The 27,936-nt window shown below is 41.1% G+C and overlaps 1 protein-coding gene across 1 annotated transcript; it reads left to right on the forward strand.

Moving 5' to 3' along the window:
* Positions 1 to 582: 582 nt before the first annotated feature.
* Positions 583 to 27,870, forward strand: trappc10 (trafficking protein particle complex subunit 10). The gene is made up of 23 exons (XM_004081543.5): positions 583 to 807; positions 3,476 to 3,557; positions 7,555 to 7,690; positions 9,897 to 10,096; positions 10,197 to 10,392; positions 10,571 to 10,682; positions 10,792 to 11,039; positions 11,126 to 11,272; positions 13,311 to 13,425; positions 13,826 to 13,902; positions 14,042 to 14,133; positions 14,714 to 14,854; positions 15,573 to 15,682; positions 15,916 to 16,448; positions 16,531 to 16,672; positions 17,426 to 17,584; positions 17,893 to 18,122; positions 18,306 to 18,406; positions 21,137 to 21,260; positions 23,605 to 23,769; positions 25,153 to 25,333; positions 25,698 to 25,892; positions 26,411 to 27,870. Exons 1-23 carry the CDS (start codon positions 747 to 749, stop codon positions 26,656 to 26,658), a joined length of 3,795 nt encoding a protein of 1,264 aa, XP_004081591.1. The 5' UTR covers positions 583 to 746; the 3' UTR covers positions 26,659 to 27,870.
* The last annotated feature ends 66 nt before the right edge of the window (positions 27,871 to 27,936 follow it).

Here is a 27,936-nt window from a genome sequence, read left to right on the forward strand (position 1 = left end):
ATCATTGGTAAAATAAATTATTACACCCCTAATTTTTACGGTTCTTTAAAAAAAATCGTAAAACCATCTTTTTGTTTTCTTTTATTTTCTTTCCTAAGTTTCCCCCTTAAATCCTAAACACGAAAAATGTATAAATATGTTTTATTTTTTCTCTCTCTCAGGATTTCGTTGATTGTTGCATTCCATTTGATTTTAGGTACTTTATTTATTTTTATTTTATCCCACAATGGGGAAATTCTATCTCTGCATTTATCTAAAACAATTTAAATTGAAGGTACAGTCAGTCAATGAAAAGTAGGGTTATTTTAAGTCAAACCCTTATAAATACAAATTTACTTGAATATAACAAAGAATTTATCTGGACAAAATAACTAAAAAATATGTATATATATATAAATATATATATATATATATATATATATATATATATATATATATATATATATATATATATATATATATATATATATATATATATATATATATATATATATATATATATATATATATATATATATATATATATATATATATATATATATATATATATATATATATATATATATATATTCACATCTCCCCGCTCACCCCATTACCCACATTTTTGGACCAGCCCTTTTTTTGACGCACGGCTTACGCACTTCCCGGAAGTGCAGCGGGGACACAGGCCGACTCAACACAACTGCACACATAAGCACTTACTAATAATAAAGTCTCGTTTTCATGGAGCTCTACCGCTAACACATATGGAGTGTCAAGAGGAAAGGCCAATCATCTATACCATGGAAAACAAGCCGATTGTAACATGTGAGTTTTTGCCTAAAGGGGACGTTTAGCCTTGTTTCTTTCATCTTGACAGTTGAGTTAGCTTGTTGGCTACACTGACTCGTTTAGCTCTTATAACGAAACTAGCTGCCCTCTCTCATGAAGCCGCTTGACGTTCCTTTCACAAATGCCAATTATGTTTTTTACTAAATCGTTTTTAAACTTACTTTTGTGTATGCTATTAGTCAGGATGATGAAAGCAGAATTATTATATCCCTCTAGCTTGTAGCTGAAATGATAACCAGGCCAAGCTAACGAGGTAACGTCACGGCTAGTTGTTCTTGTTGCTGCAGTTTTCGGGAGGATCATGTTATGATGTTCCTTGTTTTAGACTTGCTATTTTCACTGTTTTCACTATAAAACCTTTAGGTTATGTTTGGGGGCTGGGTCAGGTTACCATTCACAATTCCCTTGGTGTCTTCATTCCACTTATGATGATGGTGGAGGGCTATTTGGGGGCCAGTGGCATTTTTTTTCTACAGACACTGCTCCGTTTTTAGCATCTTGAGATGACCCTGTGCACCAGTTCACAGAATATTACCTACCTGGAGGACAGGCTGAGAAAATGAGTGTTTAGAGTCACAGACAACAGATCCAGTGGATTAAGTTGTTTTTGGACTCTTTATTCTAAGAAACAGAAGAAGCAATGTCATAGTAAATAACAAGTTTTAAGCAAGATAAAGCTATTTTGATTATAATTTTCCAGTAATATCCCCCGTTGTGTAAATAAGCATAATGATTAGCTTTACAAACAGCATATATTTATGTACCCATTGAATAACAAACAGCAGAAGCAAACAGATGCAAACTTAAACTTGAAGCTGCATGTAATTAATACCTTAAGCTGCTTCCGGTGTTTTCTTGTTTATCATCTATGGTTTTGTGTTTTTAATAAATGTGTACTGAGACTATCTTCAAAAAGAGTTACAAATGCATGAAACTTGAAGCATCCAGAACTCTTTCTCTGTCCTGTTAGAGCAGGACTGTGTTGTTGACTTACACGGATCACGCTGGTGTTTGCCTTGTGGGGCTGTAGTTGAGTATTGAAAGTTAAGTTTTGCTTAAACTAAAACTCCATCACTGCTGTTTACATTATTGCTTTAGAGTAAAGCACAAACATTTTTTCTTTTTAGATATTGTGTGTTGAGACGTTTAGTGGGTTGAGGGGTTTCAATTCCAGGCTAAACACTCCTTGTTTCTATGGGCAAAACTTTCGCCCTTTGACTACTTTGAATTGTACGATAGAATTAAGTCAGCTGGTGTTAAAAAAACAGTGTTTGTTTTTCTGTATGAATTGCCTGACTTGTGCTGTTCCAAGTGTCGTCAGTGCTTTGCAGCACTTAAGTGTTCATGTTTCGTCATTGCTGCTGCGCCTCCTCATGTGGTGTTATGAGTGTGATGATTAGATGGACGTTTGTTAAAATGAAAGCTCTCACTGTCTGAAAATGCAGAAATGTTTTTGTTTAGAAGACCAAAATAGTGGCTGTACTGCAACCATTTTTTTTGTTGGATAGTGTCGTGTCTGCACAGTTGACAATACATTAAAACGCCTTAATACTATTTTTAACAATGGATCTTTGAATTATATACTCAAATAGTTGCACTGATTTTAAAAGGGCCTTATTTAAGTGGAACCTAGAATAATAAGTGCTTTGAAAGAACTGTGTTTTAAAAAACTGACTTTGTCATTTCAGCTTTATAGTCCCAGCATGAAACTCCAACAGCATTGCAGCTACAGACACAAAATCTTCCACAATGATTTCATTTAAAAGCCATTTTTTCAATCATACAGTTAGTAATCTAGGCAGAAAAGACCAAGATATGAAATTTAATTTGATAGGTAAAATTGTAATACGTTGAGATTTTACTTGAAACGTTTTAGTGATCCAGCTCTCGTTCTTTTATTTTAAAATTCACCCTGACCGTTATTTATTTCCTTCACCATTGACCATAAGTGAGAACTGGACTGAGTGACCCCTCCCTCCTCGCGTTGCAGGACGTACTCGTTGCCAAAATCCCATAGATTTCTATTGTGAAATAAACAGCTATTACTCAGATATGTTTGTCAGAACAACCGTTCTTTCCCTACTAGCTTTTTTAATGTATTTGCGAATCCTAATTTGTTTCATGGTATTTCTGTGGTGCAAGTTATTCATGTTATCAACTGACCAATCAGATGCCTCAATAAAAATATGTGGTTCCTACTGGCCCCAACGTTCAAAACGTTTGACAGTTTTTGTGTAGCCCGCCTTCAAGTGGTAGGCGTGCGGACTTCCATTGAGCTCACTCCTGATTGATGTGTGGTTGCCATAGAAACATTGAATCAGGCCGACTCGCACCAATCACTGGTTACTCATCATTTCTGGCTCCAACCCGTCGACGCTCGTATCGCGACAAGATGGCAACTGAATTGACTTCATTTGGTTTGAACCAGAAGTAAACCATTTTCTATGGCATCACGCTCACTCGGTCCAGTTTTCATATACAGTCAATGGATGAAGTCTTTACTTTGTTTTGGAAGTGAGGTTTATTTTGAAGCACAAGTTTGTTAGAGTAAACTCAAAGGCGGTTTTTTTTTTTTTAGCAATGCTGGTTTTTGACCCAGTTCTTAATGTAACAACACGTCTTGCCTCCCTTTGTCTGATTGCAGGTGCAGGAGATCACAACTTGTTCACATCTCTTTATACATCATTGGCTCAACAACTTCCCAGGGAGCCAATGGAGTGGAGGAGGTGAGCTCTGCATTTTTCTTTCATGACAAAATAGCCGACAATGCGAGGACATTTTCATCAAGAACTGCTTCGATTTTTGAGTGATAAGAAAGACAGCCTTGCTACAGACTTAAGGGAGATAAATGTGGGTAAACGCAGCTTAAAGCAATGTATTTAAAAAAATAAAGAATGTTTGGGTTTCATAAATGATTACAGAAAGAGGAAGTGTTGGATCCATCTAGGAAGAGGCATTCTTTTTTGAGTTTGAAGCTTTGAGACTTTTAAATCTTCAGTTTTTTAGTTAGGCTTTTTTTTCCCTATGTTATTACTCTGAAATCTCCCAGATCCACTATTTGCTAGAGACAGAAGCAGGACATGTAGAAATGGATTATGTTCGTGGCGCTTCAGCAGATTGTTACTGTTGAGAAAATATACCTTCATTATAGAAACGCCCTGAGTGTCCTTGTAGCTTACAATGTCGTGTTCTTCAGATCGAGCCTGGCACACTGTGATCACATGATGCTCCAGTTATGCCTCATGTGCCAACTGTTCCTTTACTTTAAGATTATGGTTCATACAGATCACTAAAATCTTCGAACCTGTTACATTAGAGAGGAGATTTAGTGTCAGTGTCCTGTTATTAGGTTGTTAAATAAAAGTTCCATATTGAAGATTAGCATACTTAGGTTTACTATTGTTCTATAGTTTCTACAAACATAATAAATAAAATCTATTTAGTTATTTTATAGCAAACAAAGTGAGAATTTCAGTTAGAGCCAAAAGAATGAAAATACTCTCGACAGAAAAAGCTTTTGCAAAATGAATGTTGGCATGAAGAAATGAAGCTAAAATAAACAGCATGGCATAAATTATTTCATATTATTTAAAAGAAGTTTGTGAAAGCTCAAAATTTGCAATATTTCGTTACCAACAAACAACAAATGTTCCTAAAAAAGCAAAAGAGCATCAGAATTTAAAAATGCCGGATGGCTTTTTAGCTTAAAAACACAAGTTGACTTATATGGAAGCGATTATGTAGCATAAATAAAAAGCAAAGTCAAAACCAGAAATGCTTTTTCATTTTCAAAATGAAGCTGCATTTTTTGACTCAAAAATATAATGAAAAAGCAATCCACCAAAATGCTTTTTCATTTCCTTCCTCAACACAGCTTATTCTGTCACTTAATTAAAATTAAAATGAAAATGGTATTTGACATTTCATTTTCAAGACGTTCCATGGTAAATGTGTAGCATAATTCATTTAGAAATGTCTAATTTGACCATCAAAATGGATTAATAGAAATGCTTTTTAATTTTCAAAATGAAGCTGCATTTTTTGACTCAAAATTAAAAAGAAAAAGCAATATTTCAAAATGCTTTTTCATTTCCTTCCTCAATACAGCTTATTCTGTCACTTAATTAAAATGATAAATAAAATGGTATTTGACATTTCATTTTCAAGACGTTCCATGGTAAATGTGTACCAAAATTCATTTAGAAATGTCTAATTTGACAATTAAAATGGATTAACAGAAATGCTTTTTAATTTTCAAAATGTAGCTGCATTTTTTGACTCAAAATTAAAAAGAAAAAGCAATACTTCAAAATGCTTTTTCATTTTATACTTAAAACCGCTTATTCTGTGTCATAATTCAAACGAAAATGCAAAGAGGGGATTGCATTTGCATTTTAACATCCACCCCGCGCAAGTTGTCACAATATTCAATTCGAAAAAGCATTAGCAGAGGGGAGGCGGGGCGATGACGTCACTGCTTTCTCCGTGTGTCCGGCTGCTGACTGACGCACACACACGCACCAGGAGCAGACTGTGTTAGCGGCAGAGACGAGGGTTTTGTGATGGTTGTGAACTTCTGATGAGTTTCCACAGCTTCTCAGGACTAAGTAGCTGCATGTCCGCCTTCTGCGGTCCTCCTCCCGACGCACCGCGGACAAGCTTTGTTCTGCGGACCGCCAGCTGCCTTCGCACAGCGGAGCGCGAAGCTCCCGACGATCGCTGAAGGAGGAAATGCTGCTACGATCTGAGAAACCATCATATGAATTTGTGTTTCCAGTGGTGTCCAGAACAAAATAAAGACTGATTCCCACATATTTACACCTTGATCTGCAGCTTCGCGGTGAATTTGCTGTTTGATTTATTAAGATCCAGGAATCCAGGTTTGAGCTGGCCAGGTCCAGCGGTTTTTGAACAGGACCCGCTTTTACGTAATCTTAATGTGAAAAATGCAGCAGAATGTTCCTTCAGCTCCCTCGCGAATCAGAAGCTGTGAATCGTAAGCCAACTTTAGCGTCGTCTGACCGCACAGATTTAAAAACATATGATGGAGCAGAGCAGGCCGTAAAATATTAGCATAACTGTAATAAAAGCACATTATGAAGATAGTCTCCTGCAGCTTTGCGCTGAGTGAGTGTTTTTGGTCCAACCAGCAACGTTTAGCATCTAGAAATCTGCTGTCTGATGATGGAGCTCCAGCTGTCATCAAACAGTAAATTCACCGCGAAGCTGCAGATCAAGGTGTAAATATCTGTGAATTACATCAGTCTTTATTTTGTTCTGGACACCACTGGAAACACAAATTCATATGATGGTTTCTCAGATCGTAGCAGCATTTCCTCCTTCAGCGATCGTCGGGAGCTTCGCGCTCCGCTGTGCGAAGGCAGCTGGCGGTCCGCAGAACAAAGCTTGTCCGCGGTGCGTCGGGAGGAGGACCGCAGAAGGCGGACATGCAGCTACTTAGTCCTGAGAAGCTGTGGAAACTCATCAGAAGTTCACAACCATCACAAAACCCTCGTCTCTGCCGCTAACACAGTCTGCTCCTGGTGCGTGTGTGTGCGTCAGTCAGCAGCCGGACACACGGAGAAAGCAGTGACGTCATCGCCCCGCCTCCCCTCTGCTAATGCTTTTTCGAATTGAATATTGTGACAACTTGCGCGGGGTGGATGTTAAAATGCAAATGCAATCCCCTCTTTGCATTTTCGTTTGAATTATGACACAGAATAAGCGGTTTTAAGTATAAAATGAAAAAGCATTTTGAAGTATTGCTTTTTCTTTTTAATTTTGAGTCAAAAAATGCAGCTACATTTTGAAAATTAAAAAGCATTTCTGTTAATCCATTTTAATTGTCAAATTAGACATTTCTAAATGAATTTTGGTACACATTTACCATGGAACGTCTTGAAAATGAAATGTCAAATACCATTTTATTTATCATTTTAATTAAGTGACAGAATAAGCTGTATTGAGGAAGGAAATGAAAAAGCATTTTGAAATATTGCTTTTTCTTTTTAATTTTGAGTTAAAAAATGCAGCTTCATTTTGAAAATTAAAAAGCATTTCTATTAATCCATTTTGATGGTCAAATTAGACATTTCTAAATGAATTATGCTACACGTTTACCATGGAACGTCTTGAAAATGAAATGTCAAATACCATTTTCATTTTAATTTTAATTAAGTGACAGAATAAGCTGTGTTGAGGAAGGAAATGAAAAAGCATTTTGGTGGATTGCTTTTTCATTATATTTTTGAGTCAAAAAATGCAGCTTCATTTTGAAAATGAAAAAGCATTTCTGGTTTTGACTTTGCTTTTTATTTATGCTACATAATCGCTTCCATAGACTTATAGTGCATCTTTTATAATGTGTTTAAGACAGAAATAACCATTTTGTTTGTTTGAAAATGTTTTTAAGGTTGTTAAGTTGGCAGATTAAATTTTTTTTTTCTTATTGATGCTATAAAAAGTTAACAAAAATTACTGCTATCAAACTGACTGAGGGGAGTAAATGTTGTCAAAGGGAAGGTTTAGTATTTTCTAATGTTTTCAGAGAATCTTTACTGAGGAACAGTGTTGTTCAAAATCTACATAAAAAAACAAACCAAAATGTAGTCTTTTGAAGTTCTGGAGAGCCCTTATAACCCAGCTTTCTTGATGACGGGCCTCATTTGACACGAGTCCTAGTGAATACTGAAACTGCGGCTGTGAACTTGTCTTTGTGTGCAGGACTTACGGCCGTGCACCAAAAATGATTCACCTCGAGGCTAATTTTGTCCAATTTAAAGAGGAGCTGCTCCCAAAGGATGGCAACAAGGCTCTTCTCACCTTTCCCTTTCTCCACATCTACTGGACCGACTGCTGTGTGAGTAAAACACACACCAACACACACAGAGTTTACTCGCTGTCATTTTGGAAAATGTTTCAGATACTTTAGGAGGAATGCTAGAAGGCTAGTAAAGGTTTTATGATGAAAAGTTTGTACTTTTTGTGTTGGCTCAAACGGTTTGACATTGATGGCAGAAATGCATAGACCGCTCCTGATGCAGTTAATATTATATGTATTTATAAAATGTCCAAAAACGTTTTGTAAAATCAACAATTCAGAGGAATTATGTTTGAATGGTTGCTATTTAAACACCATCATTTATACCTTTATTTTCCTATATTTACGTAACATTCTTAATTTCATATTCATTCCAGTTTTGTTATTCTAATTGTCTGCTCTATTTAAAAGAGAATTGTTTTTTCAGAACTTCAGAACTTTTTGCAATAAACTGAACTTCAGTCCGTTATTTTTTCATCTATAAAAAAACTTGATGCCTTTACTTTGAAAATGTGAACCTTCGTCGACACTTTGACAGTAATGGATGCTGGTTGTTTAGTTTATTTATACGCCTAAAATCCAAGTGTATATTTTTTTTGCAATGCAACTACATTTAGAAATATCGCATCTGAACAAACTTGTACGTTACAAATATTTGTACTCGCTTTTTCATTTTGTGAATATCCGAGTATTCAGATACTCACTACGGCTCTAGTTTTTTAGAAGCGGAAACTGTATTCCATTATCAGGATTGTGTCAGCTCGTCTCCATTATCACTGGAAGGGAACTGGTTCACTCTGTGTTTTCCAAATGTCACAGATCCAGACAGAAGTTTATAAGGATTTATTCAAGGGTTCGGGTGGATACTCTGTTCTGATTGGCTGCTGGGTGTGAATTGAGTAAGGGTTAATGGCCGCCGACGTTATCAGAAATTAACGAACGCCGTGGAAGCCTGAATGCGGCGGACGGTTCACTTCGCGGAAGGCTTCTGTGGCCTGTGTCAATTTCTGAAAATGTACACTTCATCCCTGACAGAGTGATGAAGACCTTCCAGCATTAATATAAAGGGTAAACAGGGCATTATTTTAGTGTCCACCATTCTGTGGACGTACTTCTCATGGGAATAACGGTGAAGAAAATCAGCGCAAAGCAGGAACTCACTGCTGCTGACTGTGCAGCAGGTCCGCTTGAGGAAGTTCTGTCATCAGCTCGGACTGCATGAGAACTGCTGTGTTGCGGTAATGAACCTGTGCTGTTGTTGGCTTGGACCCTCCAGGACTTTTAGAGTAGCTCTTTGACTCTCTAAAAAAAAAAAAGTGTAAAATTCATCTCATTCCTGTTCTGATTTCTCATTGAAAGTCCAAGCAGCATTTAGGTTCTTGTCTGAGCGACTGCAGTGTCCTCAGTCACAGTTCAGTCAGGTGAGACTCGCCAGATTTGATCATTTAAACTAATTGCAAAAAGTGTTAGTTTAGGGCAAACATGCTTTTGGTCAAACGCAATTCTTTTAAAAAAACACAAAATGGCTACTAAACATTGAATATCCACCACAATTCACTACAATAAGGATGTTTGGCTCAAAGCTCAGAGTCCAGCTCCAAACCCTTTTCTTGTCCAGTTTTCTTACTCTCTTGAGTCTTATATAACAAGTGACTCATGCTGACGTCCACCTCTGCTTTTTCCAGCTAAATTAGAACAAATGCTCACAACAAGCATCAGTCAGTAACGCCAGTGACATCAGTATCTTATCGTAGAGCAGGTTTTCTTAATGGGGAAGTGTACAGTTGTTGGTGAGCTGTTGTTGTTTCCTTGTTCTTCAGCAATCCTGTGATTATCCACAACAGACGTGCCGCTTACAGGAAAAGCCATACACCTCAGTGGTTAACAGTTTCATGTCAGCTAGTTAATCCCATCTGGATCTGATGGGACTGCTTGTTGATGTCTGTGTCCACAGTTTAAGGTGTTTGTCAGCTATGCTAGTGTTTTGCAGTTGTTCTCTTCTTTGTGTGATCTCACATCAGCCCATAATGTTGAGATCAGGGCTCTAAAGAGGTCACACCATCTGTTGCCAGACTTTTTGCCCTTCTTATGGCTGAAAATAGCTCTGAAGTCTGGTCCCGTTTGGGGTCGCAGGTCAGCTCAGGTGCCTCCTTGGCCATATTGTGTAATGCAGCGTCAGGTTGTTTTTTTTTAATGCGTGGAAAATAAAGTTAATTTTAGAAGCAGAAAATGTGGCATTCTGCAGGACACAGAGGCCTATAAGAGCTCGGTAAAGGAGGACATGCTGCGCTGGCACAACAGCCTGAGGACCCACGGGTCAGCAGACTGGGTCATCATCGTCGTCGAGTCCAATGACACCAAGAAGAAGAACAAAACCAACATCCTTCCTCGGTCTTCCATTGTGGACAAGATCCGCAGTGACTTCTGTAACAAGCAGAATGACAGGTCAGAAGACGGAGCTTTATGAACGTGATGCCTCTGGGTGAGACGGGGGCGGCTCCAGCAGTTATTTTAAACAATGCAACGTTTCTGCCCTGTGATCCAGGTGTGTGGTGCTGTCTGACCCTCTGAAGGACTCTTCCCGGTCACAGGAATCCTGGAACTCTTTGCTGCTGAAATTGCGAACCCTCCTCCTCATGTCCTTCACGAAGAACTTGGGCCGCTTTGAAGACGACATGCGCACGCTCCGAGAGAAACGCACCCAGCCTGGCTGGAGCTTCTGCGAATACTTCATGGTCCAGGTAACAAGAAGAAATACAGACCACCTAAGGTTGAAGTAGGAATCACCACCTGTTTGGAAAAAATACACCTACTGTTAAACCTACTGCATTTTTATGTAAGCACAAAAACGTGGTGTCATGTGACTCTTGGGTATTCTGTGTTGTCCCGCTCACACTCTTTTTGTGAATGATTGTGTAGGAGGAGCTGGCCTTTGTGTTTGAGATGCTGCAGCAGTTTGAGGACGCTTTGGTCCAGTACGATGAACTAGATGCTCTTTTTACTCAGTATGTTCTTAACTTTGGAGCAGGAGGTACGTCAACGCAACCTGATTGTTGATTTCATCATATTTCTACTTACATTACGATAAGGAAGCCTTCGAGTTCCTGCAATTTCTCCCATGTCTTTGGTTTTGTTCATAGATACAGCCAACTGGCTCGGCTCATTCTGCGCTCCAGTCCGTAACTGGAGTGGTTTGCTTCTCCGTCGGCCCATCGACATGGAAAAGAGGGATAGTATTCAACATGAAGAAGCCAGCCTGTTAGATCTGAGAAGCTACCTGTTCTCCCGTCAGTGCACTTTACTCATCTTCCTCCAGAGACCCTGGGAAGTCACACAGAGAGCCTTAGAGCTTCTCCACAACTGTGTGCAGGAGTTACGTCTGTTGGAGGTGGGCAGGGTCAAAGCACGTTTTATTTCTCGTGTTGTGTTGTGCCGTCCCGCTCCTCCTAAAGAGCTTTTGTTCCCGTCGGTCAGGTGTCCGTCGTGGATGGGGCTCTGGACTGCTGGGTGTTCCTCAGCTGTTTGGAGGTTCTCCACAGGATTGAGGGCTGCTGCGATCAGGCTCAGTTAGCTGCAAACTCCTCTCATACTGTCGGCCTTTGGGCCTACGCTACAGATAAGGTAAAAACACCCTATGACAAATCTGTCATAGGCAGAGATCCTGCAAGCCTCCAATCAATAAATAAAACATTCATAAATCATAAGTCGAACAAATGAGCTTCCAAACATTTGGAGCGTTATCAATAAACATTCAGCTAACCAGTTCAACTAACTTTTATCGCCCTTCACTTGTTGCACTTTATGCTCACTTTGACTTTAATCTCTTAAATTTACGAGATTCTTTCTTTCTTTTTTTTCTTCTCGTAGATTTACGAGTTTAAACTCTGTCGTAGATTTGAAAATTGATTTTCCGTATTTTCCCGACCATAGGGTTATAGGGTGCAGTCTCAGTTATGGGGGATTTTTCAGTATTTGACATATACAATAGGGCGCGGGCGCGTTAACACATACCGGTAAAACACGCATGCTAGTGTTGTACCTTTCCTGCGATGACGACTGTGGTCGGAAGACACAGGGGACATCCTTTCCAGGGCCGAAGGCGGATCTTCCTTCAGGGTTCACTTCCTCATTGGGACCCTCAGAGCCTCCAGAACAGGTTAATAAAAGAACCAGTCTCTGTTTTTTTGGAGGAAACCTATTTTTTTTATTCTTCGTAACTGAGTAACACAAATGGAATGCGCGCTCACACACTCGCGCTGAGCGCTTTGCCCCTCTCCCTCCGGCACACGCCGGATTCAGTACACACACACACATATTCTACAACACTTGTGTGTTTAAAAAAGAGCGGGAGCAAAACTGAGTTGGTTGGGATTTATTTTTCATTTTTTCAGGGTTAATTTCTATCAAACACGGCAGTTCCCTTTCCTCATCGTCAGAATCCATCTTGTTGCCTCCTCATAAATGATAACGGCTTTTCTGCACTTCGAAAGCAGTGCAAGCAGACACGTTTGCCCAAGCTTCTACAATCCATTCACAAACTCACCCAGCGCTGCCTCCCACAACAATAAAAGACAACTTTTCCTGCCCCGTTGTGCGTATCCTACCGCACTGCTCCCGTTCTTCTCAACATTGTGACTCACCGGGATCTCAAAATTGAGCGGCACCCTCATCCATGTTAGTGATTTGACTGGTCTGGATGTGTTTGTCAGCGATCTTTTTACTGCAGTATGAGTGGAACATGAACAGCTTTTCATTGTAATCCGCTGGAAGTCACTGCGGCACCGTAATCCTCGCCCAGATGGAAAAGTGATGGCGTTTCAAGCGAAAGTGAAAGCGTTATTGCCCTCAGTGGAATGGTGACTGCAGAGAAGCTTCTCCAAACTGATCTCTAATCATTAATCCATCACTCGAGTCATCTTTTTTCCGCAGAAACTCAGGGTCTTCTTGACCGTTGGAGTTCGTTTTCCAGCTTCCTCCACTTGCGAACTTTGGATTCATTCATCTTGAAATCCCTGCAGCTGCTCCCATGTTCCTCCGCGGAGCTGATAGCTTGCAGTTAAAATATGTCTCCTACGCCCTACAACAACATATTAGGCGCACCACCTCATGAAGCGCCCCCTACTGTTTGGAGAAAATTTAAGACTTTTAAGTGCGCCTTATAGTCGTAAATATACGGTAATTTATTTATTTCAATCATTAATTGTAGTCAATATATTAAAAAAATATGTATCAAACTCATTACAGAAATGATGAAAAGCATAGATAAAAAACAAAAAAAACAAAGACTCACTTAAGTCACATTTGCTTAATTAAATACAGTGATCATTAACTAAAGTCAAGTAGATCTTGATTTATTGCATTTTAGGGTTTTACATAGTTTTTGTAATACCGTTCTTTTCAAGTAACAATCAAGAGCTTATTAATGATTATCTTCAGAAAACATTCATTCATGATTTCAGTAAACAGTCATGTGAATCCCACACCATGTAACAGATGGGTAATACTAATGATTATATTCAGAATACTAGATAGCATTGCTACACATTGCAGATCAAGTAACAATTTGAGTGCTAATTAATTATCCTCAGAAAGAATTCTTACATTCTATAAAATGTGCAAGATTTGTGTTTATTCTTTCTCTGTGACCTCTCATGTGCAGCTTAAGAGTCTGGGGGAACTCTGTGGTCTGGTATCAGAGAAGGGACCCACATCTGAGGACCTGAACAAGACTGTTGATCTGCTCGCAGGTTTAGGAGACGAGAGGCCTGAGACTGGTCAGTTATCAAACACTACCCAGTTTTAAGTCCCTTTGATTGACACTTAAAAGTAGTTTTGGGGCTCTAATCCATAGAATAAAAAATCTCCTTCGAAAACTAACAGAAAAACTTTTTTATCCCTGTTTCTTTTTGCTACCTAGTTTTTGTGACACGTCTCGCATCAGCAGCTCTTTTCAGCTGATGTTGTCCTTTAGCAGTTCAGCTGATTCAGTACAGACCGTCTGCTGTTTTACCTTTTTGTTATTTATCCACTTTGTTCAACCTTTTCATTCTTTCAAAACAGATCTCACATTTTAAAGTCGTAAAGTAGTACAGTTTTTTTCACAGCTGAAGATGAGCTGAAATTGTCATAAAAAAATACAAAAAAAAGATCATTCTTTCTTTTTCCACTCCACAGTGAACAGCTTACAGAGCCCATACAAAAAGTTGAAGGAAGCTCTGTCGTCTGTGGAAGCTTTTGAAAGGCATTATCTTGTAAGTCTGTCAAACTCAAGCGACTCAGTATTACATTTCACTCCAACTGAGTAATTTCTGATGATATGTAAGGAGATTTTTTAAACACCTTTCTTCCTTAACCCCCCTCGTCCCTCATTGGCCCGCTTGTCTGCATCAGGAACTCTCTCATGCCGCGATGGAAATGTATCGGGCCATTGGCCGCGTGAGGTCGGCCAGACTGGTGGGGAAAAGTTTGGCTGAGTTCCACATGTAAGGATTATCAAGAACGGAGGATCAACAGCATTTACAAATTCAATCTGGGACTTGTTTTAGGTTGCTAGCAGAAGGGTGTCCTAGAGTGTGGAAACATTTCATTATAGTTCCAATTCCTACGTTGGTGTTTGTTCCGATTAGGGTGATGCTATTTTAAGTGGAGTTCTGGATTTAGTGGTACGTTACAATTTAGCGACATGTGAAGAGGTTCAATTGAAATAGTTTTCTGCTGTGCTTTTATTGATTCTTACTGTAAATATAAATAAAAAATTCAATTCTATTTCAATATTTTTAAACGGGTCATAAAACCTTTTTTTATTTTCTAAAAAAAATATATATATATTGCTGCCTTTTGAAGTTACAACAAAATTACATTGACTGTGGTAGTTCAATATTATTTTTAGGCTACATATATATTTAAAGCAGACTTTTATTTAGGTAAATTAATCAAAATGTATTTAATAAATCTGGAGAGAAAAAAGCAATGTAAACCTTTCTTTGGGTTTGCCTGTTTTTTTTTTTCTTTCCAAATTGGCAGAGTGTGAAAATGGGTGTAACGTGTCTGTCTCTTAAACAGGAGAAAAGGGGACCCCAAGAAAGCCGAAACGTTTCTTCAGGAGGCTTTGAAGTCCTACCTGTCAGAGGGGTGGAGCCTCCCAGTGACTCACACCAGGAGACAGATCGCTGAATGTCAGAAACTGCTGGACAGAAAGGAGGAGTATCCTTTAAGTCACTTCCAGGAGCCTGAAGTCATCTACGGTGCATGTCGGTTGTTATTGTGCCAGGATTGGAGCTATAGATAAACATTGACTTGATAAAACCAACAACAGACCGAACAAATGAACCAGGCAGTAAAAACCAAGACAGATCAAAATCTGTGAAGGCTGGTAAACTCATGGAAGAGTAAAGTTTAGGGAATTCCTGTTCTTAAAGATCCACTCTGATGAAAATTGTGTTTTTGGTATTTTTAACTTGTCGTTGTAGCATTTTTGTCATGTTGGAGGACATGAATAAAGGAAATTAAGCTTAGAATTGCATTTCTGACTATTTCTCCCCTCGGGGAGGTGATGGAGGTGATGTTGCTCCATGTAAAGTCCTGCCGTTCTGCAGAAACTATGTCCCACCAAAAAAAAACAAAAAAAACAACACAGGTTTTTGATTTTGGCAAAAAATGGTACAATATTAATAAAAGAGCACTGGGAATGCTTTTAAAATGGATCAAAGTGGGTCTTTAAAACGGCTTTATTATAAGAGTATGGAACCCATTTTCTAAATGTCTATGGTTCCAATCCCCGAAGATTAAAGTGAGACTCTACTGTAAATAAACCTATCCAAGTTTAACGTAAACAGTAGTAAATTCTGCCATTTGGAGGACAAACCGATTCTTCTCGTGTTTTTCTCAGAAAGGTTGTGTTTTTCTTAAAAATCTGCTGCAGCTACTTGCAAACCAGTGCCTTGTTGGCTGGTGATTCGAATCTAAGCACTGAAGAGAGAACGCACTTTTGCCAGGAAATCCTAAACTTCGCAGGAAAGCCTGGAAATCCTTGTAAGTAATCGAATCTGTTGCTGAAATATTTCATGTCCACTCTATTCCATCACATTTCTTCAAGTGTCGCATCCTGACTCAAAGGAGAACGGTGTGCATTTATTCAAAAAGGGGAATCTGCATCACAGCAAAATCTTTTCTGCAGAAACCTGGAATAAGAAAAATAAAAGGTTTTTATTGATGGGTTTGATTTGCTCTCAGTGTGTGATTTTCACTTTTTTCTTGTTTTCCAGCTCACAAAGCCACTCTCAGTATGAGCGTTTTTGCTCAGCTCACGCAGCTCCAGTTTCACCCCGCATGTGCGTCGGTGCACTCCGGGGCGGCCCTGAAGGTGGAGCTCACTCTGAGATGCATGATGCCTATTTCAGTTCACATACAGCAACTTGCTGCTAGCATCCACTTTGATGTGGATCACGGAGGGACTCACGGGAGGACCAAGAGAGCCCAGAGACGGACCAACCTTGGGGTAATCGAGTTTAAGATGGGGGATTCTTTAGCGGGCCTTCCCTGCTCCGCGGCGCCGGGCCCCTCGTTAGAGCTGGACGAGGTTCAGGACAGGAGTCCTTCAGACAATTCTCTCAACTCCACAGGAGTGGTCTGTAAAAACACCCACCTGCTCCTGCACCACCATGAGGGCACTTCCCTTCCTGACACGCTGAACTGTGTCAGCCCTCCAACTGTTACAATGAAGGAAGGAGCGCAGATGCTGAAGGTGCAGGACGTCACCCTGGCGCCTGGAAATAACAGCATCGTTTTCACAGCACCCGTAAGAAACGCACCAGTTTTTCTTTGGAAAGGTGTCCCTTCACACCCACTGGCTCAGTCATTGTTGTTTTGATTTTCTCCAGAGCGGACAAGCAGGCACGTACACGCTGCGGCAGCTGTGTGCCACCGTTGGCGAGGTGCAGTTCGTCTTGTCCCATATCTACCCATCGGTCCGCTATGAAGTGTATTCTCAGGAGCCCCAGCTCACCGTGGAGCCGCTCTCAGGTCAGCAGGAGAAACCAGCATCAAACCGTTCAATGAAAAATAAAGTCTTTCAAAATATATTGAAGCAGGTTTTACTTAACTTCTTCCAGATTGATTTGATTTGTTGGTTTATTTCAAGCATTAAAAATAATGAAATAATGCAAAAAAAAAGGTCAAAGATTTATGTTAATGCAGCAAATTGAACCCATTGTGTGCAGGGAACACCACATGAAGGAGGTTAACTGACAAGGTCCACAGCCAATCAGGACACAGAACACAGTGCGCTACACGAAAAAAATAGAAAAGAAAAACTGCATAGAAAAAAGTCTGGAAATAAAGACGATACCGCAAAAAGTGAAACGCGATATCTGCTAAAGCAGTAAAGTGTATGTACTTTAGAGTTTGTTTGTTTTTTCCTATGTGAGAGTTCAACATTAAAGACCCCGTCGGAGCTCTGGGCAGCTACTGGACGTCCCGCGTCCCATATGTAACCCGGGGGGAAAAAAACGTTTGAAGTCGTCAGATTCAAACACTGGAACTGTTTTCCTTTGCTTTAGTTCAAATCCAAATCACAAAACTGTCGTTTTAAAGAAAATAATCTAAAATGAAAAGCTTTACAGGTGAAGTCTTGTTTATTTGTGACCATTTACAAGTATTTTATTATTATGATATGGAAAGCACTTTGGTTCCTCAAAGGTGCTCTATCAGTTTGATTGATGGATGTTCTTCTGTGGGCTGAGAGGCTGCAGCTCATTGGCTTGTGTGTGTTTTCAGAGCCTCTCCTGGCCGGTCTGCCTCAGATGGTGAAGTTCACTCTGCTGACAGGTCACTACACTGTGAAAAAGGGGGACGCTCTGCAGCTCAGCAACGCAGAGACCCTGCCCATCCTGCCCTCCACCAGCTGCACGGCCCGCATCAGCAGCCCCACTGCTGGTCAGTGACTGCATGTATTCATCTGCAGAGTTAGATTAAGTTTGTGCATTTGTTTCATCTTATCTGAAGGTCAAAGATTGAGTTCCGATCCTTCTTTTAACACGACTGACATCTGTACGCCAACGTCAACATAAAGATCCATGTTTGGTATTTGTGTGTGTCTAAATCTGATAAAAGTCCAGTTCATTTCATTTAAATGAATACTTTAATGTGCAGATGATGACACTTGATGAACAGATAATTCATTCCTGAAAAAACTGACCTCAGGGGCCATAAATGACTCTATTCTTTTCCCATCATGCATTTAGAGTTGGTTAGCGAAAGCACTCTGTCCATTCAGTCATCTGAGAAGGTGACCAGCATCAGCCTACCTCCAACCCCTCCGTACCACGTTCTGGAGTTCCAGCTGGAAGTGGTGTGCGTCATCCCGTCCGGGTCGGAACGCCCCGCGAACGAGAGGCTGACGAACGGGGAGGTCCGCCATCGACCACGCAGCTACAGCCATCCAGACACGCCCATGACTGCCATCGACCAGAGGGTGAGACGTGTCGCCTCGGGTGTTTTTGCTGCTCATGCGGTCGGAGATCATGCAGCCTTTGGCAACCACTCAACATAAACACCACAGATGCGTTTTTGTCCGCCTATTTCAAAATGAAAGGGTGCCTAGCTCTTTTGTGACAGTAAATCTCTCTGACAGTGAAGTCTTGATGCTTTTCTGCAGATGTCCATCGACTGTCCGTGGTCCATCTACTCCACACTACTAGCTCTCACCTTCTACATCCCCTTCAAGACCAAACACTCGCTGCTTTCTGCTGGTAACAGGTGAGCCTCCATCGCGCTTGACGGGTCCCTTCTCACAACAGCTATTTTATGAAACACACACTCCGATTATCATTTGATCTATTATATAAGCGTTCCCGGTGGTCTTTTTATGATGATCATGGCCTTTTTAGACAAAGTCAAAAAACCTGGGACATAGTTTCTGCAGAGCGGCAGTAGTTCATTAGAAATTCACTTCTAAGTTGAGGGTAGAAGTGTTTGAGCGGAGCAACCCCGCCCCCTCTCCCCGCCACTTATCTGTTTACATGCTCTTTGACTAGTTTACAGCGCCTCACACCCCCAACCTAACATTACCGCTGCAAAAAAAAAAAAGGGCGAGGAATATCGGAGCTATCCAGCCATACAGTTTTGATCCAGATTCCAGCTCAGACGAGGAAAGCAAAGACGTACATGGATCCATTTGTCTGCATGTGTATGCATCAGAATGGAGCGGAGTAGGGAGCATGTTTTCTACATCACAACATTTTTTCATCTGCTTCTGAGCTTAATTTTTTTAATACATGTCCTCCATCATTAGAAAAAAAGCCACAGGAACATGTTAAAAACATCAGAAAGACAATTTTCATTGGATTGAGTCTTTAACCTTGTTAGTTTTGTCATTTTGTTGTCCTTCTGTAATTACCCTGACCCGAGAGCTGCCGAAGAAAAATTCCAATGTACTTGTCTTACATAGATAGATGACTTTATTAATCCCACAGTGGGGAAATTTCATTTCTGTAGCAGCAACACGACATTCAGAAATAATCTATATAATATAACATCAATAAAGGACATCACAAATGACATTTATATTAGATCATTAAAAATATTACTAAAATTGTTATGAAAAATTATTGTCCAAAATGAGCTTCTTATTAAATAAAGAAAGAAATATTAAATAAATACAGCTGCAAAAGTGTAAAAAACATGCGGTCTGCAATACATGTAAACTGTAAAAAAAACATTAAATTTTTTTATTTTATTAAATTTGAATTTTTTTTTTTCAAAATACAGAAATAACTAATGAAGTTCACACCAAAAACAAAAACAAACAACTGTTCAGGAACAAAAAACAATTTAAAAAACAATTTAAAATTGAACAACAACAACTACAACAAAAGTAAATGAATCAATGACTAAACAGAAAAACGCCCCTGGGACCGTGGAGTGTCACTTTGACATGGTGTTGTACAGTCTGATGGCTGTGGGGAGGAATGACCTGCAGTAGCGCTCCTTCTTACACTGAGGGTGCAACAGTCCTGTGCTGAAGGAGCTGGTCAGCGCCTCTACAGTTTGGTGTAGGGCAGGGGTCGGGAACCTTTTTGGCCAAGAGAGCCATAAACGCCACATATTTTGAAATGTAATTTTGAAAGAGCCATACAATAATGTAGTGTCCCTTCCCCACACTGAGGCACGGAGACTTAACCTCTTTTAAAGTTCTTTATTCCGATTACTGCAGACCGCAACAAACGCCGTTCAATTCATTCAGCAACTCCTGAATCTCTCCCGCCGACACGAGAGCGCTTCTCTCAACTTTATATTCCCCTGCTACCGCTGCAGCCCTCCCATTTCCCTTATTCGGCCCATAGCTGAACCCCATTGGTCCAAACTACCTAACAACAGGCTGAGCGACAGAACTGAGAGCCAATCAGATCTCTGCTTGACGCGTTCAATGAACTCCAGAACTTTTAACGCGGCCCAACAGCCAAGTTAAACTCAGTCCGCGACAATTTGTTTAAAACTAAATATACAAATGAATGTGTGCATTTGATTTAATTTCAACATTTTTAAAGTACAATAAGTCTGTGGATTCTTTTTTAATAACATTGTTATTCTGTTGCTAATAAATGATGAGTATTTCTCGTGGTAGTTTTGCTGATGGTCTAGTCTGGTTGATACAAGTGGTGAGTTTCTGCTTCGTTCAGGCGTTGAGACTTTAAACGTGATCGTAGGTCTGACTGTTCTGTAGATGTGACAAAGACTGCTCACATGCAGACGGGGAGCCAAACACACACTCACACGCCACAGTGAGTGACAGGCAGCGGGTTTTACGTTTTTACAATCCCTGCGCGATTCACCTGCAGCCTGTCCCCACAACCCCTCACCCCCACCCTCTGCTTTCTCCCTCACACATCCCGTCCCCGCATCTGCGCGCTCTTTCTCAGAGACGGGAGCGCGCAGTTTTAGGTACGTCAATTCACAGGTTTCCAGCTGGTACAAACTCTGTGAAATAATAGATAATAGTAACTGATAGCGCTGGCGCAGATTTCTCTCTCTAAGCACCGCTACTACTGCGTGCCTCTGGCATCGCATCGCGCCCGAGAAGGACTGGTCTAATGAAAAAAAAAACTATAATTAAAGATTTGTCTGCGAGCCACATGTGACCATCAAAAGAGCCATATATGGCTCGCGAGCCATAGGTTCCCGACCCCTGGTGTAGGGGGTGGGAGGGGTTATCCATGATGGATGTCAGCTTAGCTAACATCCTCCTGTCCGCCGCCTTCTCGATGGACTCAAGTGTGCAGCCCAGGACAGAGCCGGCCTTCCTAACCAGTTTGTTAAGCCTCTTCAAGTACTTACATGTATTTACATGTATTTACATGTGTAAATGGAAATAAACCCCTTAAACCTTAACCGAGCAATTAGCTTTTGTCCATATAACAAACATCCAGTAATAAAAGCTAAGTCTAACCTCTCCGATTATCTCTGACCTGTCCTTTTCTGTCCACTCAGGAAGTACATCCAGGTGTGTGTGCAGAATGTGTCAGATGTGAACTTCACACTGGCAGAGGTGAAGCTGACGGAAAAGCAGCACGCATCGCTGGAGCTACAGTCCCTTAACACTAAAACGCATCAGGTGAGGGTTAAAAAAAAAAAAACGTCAATAATTTCACACTTAACTTGCAGATAGTTGGACTAAATGTCAAAAATGTTATTCATCCCTTTCCTCTATAGACAATTCTGCCTAATGGGCTAACTTTAGTTTCAGAAATGAATCGGTGCTGCTTTTCTGACCCAAAAAAAAAAAAACCTGTCACCTTAAGGAGTTTTTTTCAGTTAAAACTAATCTATAATATTTTATTAGAGTAAACCAAATGTGTTTGTAAGCCTTCATATGTCCCTGATTTTCATTAAACGTCAGTGTCACTATTATTTAAGATCAACTGTTGGGGTAAATTGTAACAGGAACTGTACTATTAGGTATGGTCGTTTAAAATGGGGATTTATTTTTGTTTAGAGCCAACAACGTAGTTCTGTTAATCTAACATGAATAATTCTGAATATTTTTTTTATTTTTATAGACTTATAAAAACAGTTGATGTACAGGACTTGATTTTTCTCTTTTAGTTGTACAAACCACATTTATACTGATGGTCCAAATAAATCCTAGAACCTATCTAGTGCAGGATAGTCTGGTGGATTGTGTTGGAGTGGACTGAAAATGATAAAATGTTTTTTATGTTGCACTTTTTAGGGTGTACAAACAAATCTAACACTTATAGAAAATTGCCTTTTTGGGGCTCACATTCCCCAAAATGAGAGCCAATCAAGGGCTACGTTCACACTGCAGGCTGAAATGAGCCAATTCTGATTTTTTTGCCCCTATGCGACCTGTATCTGATCTTTTCATGATAGTCTGAACGACACAGATCCGATCTTTTCAAATGCGACCCAGGCCACTTGGGTATGTGGTCCTGAAGCCAATACGTATCCGATCTTTTGAAATGCGACCTCCGTCTGAACGGCCAGGCCACATGTACGTACGTACCGACCCGTACGTCATTGATACGCTTCAAACGTCATAATTCTGCGTTGAAGTAGGCGGGAGCGAGAACATAAACATGAACCATGGCAGACGATGCTGCTGAGACCAGTCAGTGAAAGGGAAGCGAGCTCACCGATTGCATTCATATTTGGGGTGACGGCTCTATTCAGGCCAAACTCCAGGGCTCTTATCGCAACCGGGCGATTTAAAAAAATATTTCCAGCGAATTGGCCGAGCGTGGTGTTGAACCTTCCCATCGATGCCTTTTTTTCCTTTCCGACCGTGGTCAGAAGCGCGGGGGACCGAAGGCGGATCCTCCTTCGGGGTTCACTTCCCCGTTCGGACACCTAGATTCTCCAGAGCGGGTTAATAAAGAGTCAATGGCAGTTCTGCTGGGGAGAGCCTTCTTTTATTACCGTTCTCCTTCCTCCTTAACACACAACATGAATGCGCGCCCCCACTGCCCCTCTCATTCCCTCCTGCGCTGCACGCGCTCTTCTCCTCTCTCTTACACACACGCGCGCGGCCCCAGCACATACTCATCCCCATTCCACAACAGTGGGTCCAGACGATCCCGGCTCCAATGTCTTCTTAAAATGAGAAGATTGTAATTGTGCTGGCTCCTTAGTGAAAATAAATGGAATAATGCAAAAAGAGCTCCGCTTTGACAACACTGTTGTTGACATCCATTGTTAATGTTGGCTACTTCCACAAACAATGAGTGACGTTGTTCACCGTTGAGTACTCTTTTGCAATTCTGGGTCACACGGGAGATCACAAAAGTTTGCATTTAATTGGAAATTTGAACGGCCTTGCAAAAAAAATCGAATTTTTTCAAAAAATCAGAATTGAGCATTAAGCCCTGCTGTGTGAACGTAGTGTAGAAAGCAGGAGGAAGTAGAAAATCCGGATCGTACTCAGTGATATTATTTTGTATCTTATATTAATGGTATTTTCCATCTTCCTGTTTATAGATACTTCCTAAAAAAGACTTTTTGTTCTTTCTTTTTACTATTTAAATTACACGGAGCTCACATTCCGTCTCTTTGGTGCATTGCACAAACCAGCTGCATTCAAACTGTCGTAAACTAAACCAGAATTTACTTTTAGGCTAACGGCCTCCCCTTTTTTCATGGAGACCAGAGTTTGCCTGATGAGTTTTCACACCTGTCCAAACAAATAAAGCAGCTTCATCTGGAAAACAAAGCTTTATCAGAACAGCTGAAGCTGTCCTCCCACAGTAGAGTCCACACAGACGCGCATACAGAGGGGAATTTAAAGTATCAGACCCTAATCTTTCTCTTGGCTTCAATGTTACAAAGTGGATGTAAAAATGTTTAGACCACAAATTAGAGAGGAATTTTAGTTTTTTGTCATTCATGGACATGAACATGAAAGCCTGTGTGAGTTCTCATTGCTGTGTTTGTCTGCGCAGCTCCTGTGCAGTAAACACAGCCTGTTCTGCTTGTGGGAGGTGAGATGGAAGGATGAACTCCCCTCCTGCATGAAGTGTGTTTTCTCCGCCAGCTTCTCCCCGCTCAGCCAGGACACCTCTGCCTTCAAACCTTTCCACTACCAGTTCCAGCTGGAGAGAGTCACTGTGAGTCACTTCTATCCATTTTTCTGTCCAAACAATAGTCAGAGGTGAAGCTAAAACTATGGATCAATTAATCAGGTTTTTGGGCCCGATCCGATTCAGTCCTTTGAGCTTGAGTATCTGCTAATACCGACTTCCGTTCTGATACTTTTGTTACACATTAAAAAAAAACAGCAGATCCCGGTTGTCCACGATGTTTATTTTATTGACCTTCATTTACCATTTAATGCTTAAACAGAGCACTTCTGTGAACAATCAAGCAAAAAGGCAACTACCAACTAGAAAAAAATAGTTAACTATTAACTAGTAAAAAGAGGACAAGTAGGCATGTGAGAACATTTGGTATCTTCAGAAAATTTTTGATCTTATGGGATTCATATTTCCTAGAACATTTTTTGTTAAAAATCGTTGCTGCATGAATATGATGATGATGTGTATTCATGACTAGCTCATATTAGTATGAGCATTTATTCGCTTAAGATGTTTTTGAGACGTAATGGATTTCACATAATGGATCACTTTTTCCCAGACTTTGCACTTTGTTGTCAGTCCCTTGGCAGGCGTCTCACTGCCCTCTATGTGTCTGCTGGCAGCACAGAGACCCCCCCCCCCCCCCCCATCGTTTTTCTTTTAAAATGCCTTTGTGGGTAGTTGTTTGAGTTATGACAAAATGCAAAAGACATCTGCTATCAGTTTATTCATCTTCTAAACCGCTTGGTCCCTTTCGGAGGTCACGCGGCTGCCGGAGCCTATCCTGGCCACTTGCGGCTGTCTGTCCCAGGACCACATTCACACCTAGGGACAATTTAGTTTAACCGATTAACCTATGAAGCATGTTTTTGGACGGTGGAAGGAAGCCGGAGTCCCCGGAGAAAACTCACGCATGCACGGGGAGAACATGCAAACTCCACTAAGAAAGGTCCCCCATTGGTGTTCTGGTTCAGCTCCCCCAGCCGGGACTTGAACCACTGTGCCACCGTGCAGCCCGCTATCAGTATAAACGTCCATTTAAAGAGTTATTGAACCCGGGAGTCGGAATCTATGCAAATCTCGCTAACTTTACTGAAGTGTTCTTGTGAGCTTCCTGCTCAACCTGCTGCCGTATTCTGCTGCGCTTTAAAACAATAAAATGATGTGATCTGTTCATGATATGCAGACTTCTACTAGAATATTTATCTATAAGCTTTAAATATACAACATTAATCAAAAAAAGATCAAACAAATATCCGATCTCTGAATGGGATACAACATCCGATTTGATGGTGTCTGAAACGACGTGATCGGGCCCAGGACGTCCCCAGCTAAAGTATTGATGTTTTCCTGAATAAATTGTGAAGGCAAAGAGTTTCCGTGTCGCTGTTCATGACTCCCCTGTGCTGCTGTCAGACATTGTACAGTGTTAAAGCGGAGATCTCCCCCCCTGCTGGGGAGCAGCACTGCCGCTCCGGTCTCCTCTGTGGACTGGAGGTGTGCATAACCCGACTGACCGAGCCTGCAGAGGGGGAGATAGCTGAGGAGAGCAAAACTGACCCGGACGGCCTCAAAGTCACCAAACTTATGTATGAAGGTAGGTTATCAGCGCTTGCTTTTACAATATTTGATTTCTGAGAAAAAATGCAAAACGTGTAAATGTTTTAACCCTTTTTTGAGGTCAGTGTTACTGGTTAAAACTTCATAATAAGCCGCTAACTGTTGTTATTAAACGGACTGAAATGTGGTCGTTCTCTTGTTTTTACTGTGTTGCCTGGCATATGATTAGTGCTCTTTGTTTTTCTTTCTTATAGTTTGAAAGGAGAAAAAAAATCAATTCTAAAACAGAATAACGTACAAATACTGTTGTAGAGTTAGATGTGGGGGGGTCATTCTTTTTAAATAGCAAGTTTGTTGATAGGAGACCAGACCAGTTCATGAGATCTTTGTCTCGAACGCAGTGGCGGACAGCAACAGTAACTGGGCCGTGTGTGGGAAGAGTTCAGGAATGGTGTTGATGCCAATGAAGGTCAACGCAACGCACAAGGTCCACATCGAGGTGATGCCTCTGTTCGCCGGACACCTCCCCTTCCCCAAGATCAAAGTCCTGAGATACCTGCCTCACACTGCTGCCCTGGCCATCCAGCCAGACCCAGGTACAAAGAACCACTCAGGGCTGTGTTTACATTCTTTTGACTACCGTAACTTTTTCACCACATACGCAATGATCGGAACTCCAGTGGATTCTGAAGCGCAGGAAAGCAGCCTTGCACTGATTTGAAACACTTCACTTTCGTAAAGTTTTGGCCACTAAAAAAACAAACAAACGATGGAAGAGTTACAGTATATCAAAGGGCGAGTGTTATGTAGGGGTTGCTAACAACATCATTGGTGTTAAAAACCTTCACATGCCATGAGTGTTTAGACCAAGGGTGCCCAAATCCTGGCCAAAAGGGCCGGGGTCCTCCATGTTTTCCAACTAACCTGCCATTGAAGCTCCTTACTGGCTGAACCCACCTGATCCAGGTACGGCAGGGTTTCTGAAAAACCAGCAGGAGGCCGGCGATCGATGCCCGGATTTGTGCACCTCTGGTTTAGACGAAGAGAACTCCAGGAAAAGTTGTCAGACTCATCTCAAAAAGCGCTCAGTCGGTTGTGTCTTGCCCACCAACAGACAGCTGTGTGGAGAACGACAGCTTGTCCTTGCTGGACAAAACGCTGGACGACCAGGGGGACACGGCGAGCATCCGCAGTCGCGGTAGCGTCCATTCCGTCGGCAGTGGAGACCAGCAGCAGAGGGGAGTGGCCATGCCTCGCCTGGAGGCCTTCAGCCCCGGGCAGGTGTTCAACCACAGCCACACCCAGCAGGTCCTGGTGCTGCCCGCCACAGATGACCACATCATGGAGGTGAACGCCACATGACACCTGAAGATGCATCATCCACAGCCTTGTAGGACTTAACCCAGCCTCTGGATGAACTCTGGAGAGCTCTGAGGATCACTCTGGTCTATGGCAAACGGCGCTGCGGGGCGCCGCTTTGGACTCCCAATCAAGCGTGAACCGTTCACATCTTACAGACTGGACAGTGAAGAGCTGAATACAACTGCTGACAAGTTCAAATAAAAGATTTTCTTTGCCATACTTGTACATAGCTCATTGAATGGATTTATAGATATAAATATAAATATATATATATATAAAAAAACTGATTCATCAGATCTGCTCATGTTGTGCTATTTGGAAGGAAAAAAAACCCCACTCCTGATTGTCCCACAATTCACCAAAGCCCTGGAGATCCAGAACTTTGGTTGTGAGTGTGACGAGCGGAAAGTGCTGTCCGTGCCTCACCAGTGGATTTCAAACTGGAGCCTAGATTTCAAGCATGCATCCGTGCACTAAAGAAAGACCCCTCAAACACACACACACAAATGTGACGCACAAGTTAGCAGTCCGTGCTCCGTAACTGTCAATGAAAAGCAGCAATAGATACTGTTGGACTCCACGGTCATCCTGTAAGATGAAGGGAAAATCAATAGGAACGTTTATTCTGAGCGACAGTTCTCAAACTGGAGTTAAAACTTTAACATTTATGCCGAAATTATCCACAGCAATCAAATGACAAGCTAGCGCGATTATCTCTGTTAAAAAAAAAAGAAAATGTTCTACAAGAAGAGATAAGGAATCCCAACAAAGTCTATTTTTGTCTTGGTTTTTGCAAACTCTACTATAAACCCAGAGTTCTAACCAGAGGCTCCAGTTGTGTATCTGTGTGTGCGTTCTTCTGTTTCATTTTCTAGGACATCAGGTGAAACGTTCACTGACGGATCAGCCAGCGTCTTTTGGTCATTCGTATCAGTACTGTGTGTTCATATCTTGTTGGCACGCCAAAAACTCTGTCCCAGCTATGCACACATACCGTCAGTGTTGACTAAATGATGGGAGGAATTCTGGGATGTGTCTGTTGATGCACTGGTGGGGTGAATGTCTGCTTTTTTTCCCCCCCTGCCCCCCTTCCCACCCCAGAAACCAAAACCTCTACTCGTCTTTGACCACTGTACATATTAATCTGTAAATAGTCATTAAAATCGTCTTTAATTGCCAACTATATTAAAAGAAAAAATGAAATCAATGCAATTTGACTGAATGTACTGTGTTTACTGAGCAGAAAAGGTTTAAAAGTCTGCAGCTTTTTGTGGTTTT

Source organism: Oryzias latipes, chromosome 21, assembly GCF_053564925.1.
Source record: "Oryzias latipes strain Hd-rR chromosome 21, Olatipes_Hd-rR_3.1".
NCBI lineage: Eukaryota > Metazoa > Chordata > Actinopteri > Beloniformes > Adrianichthyidae > Oryzias > Oryzias latipes.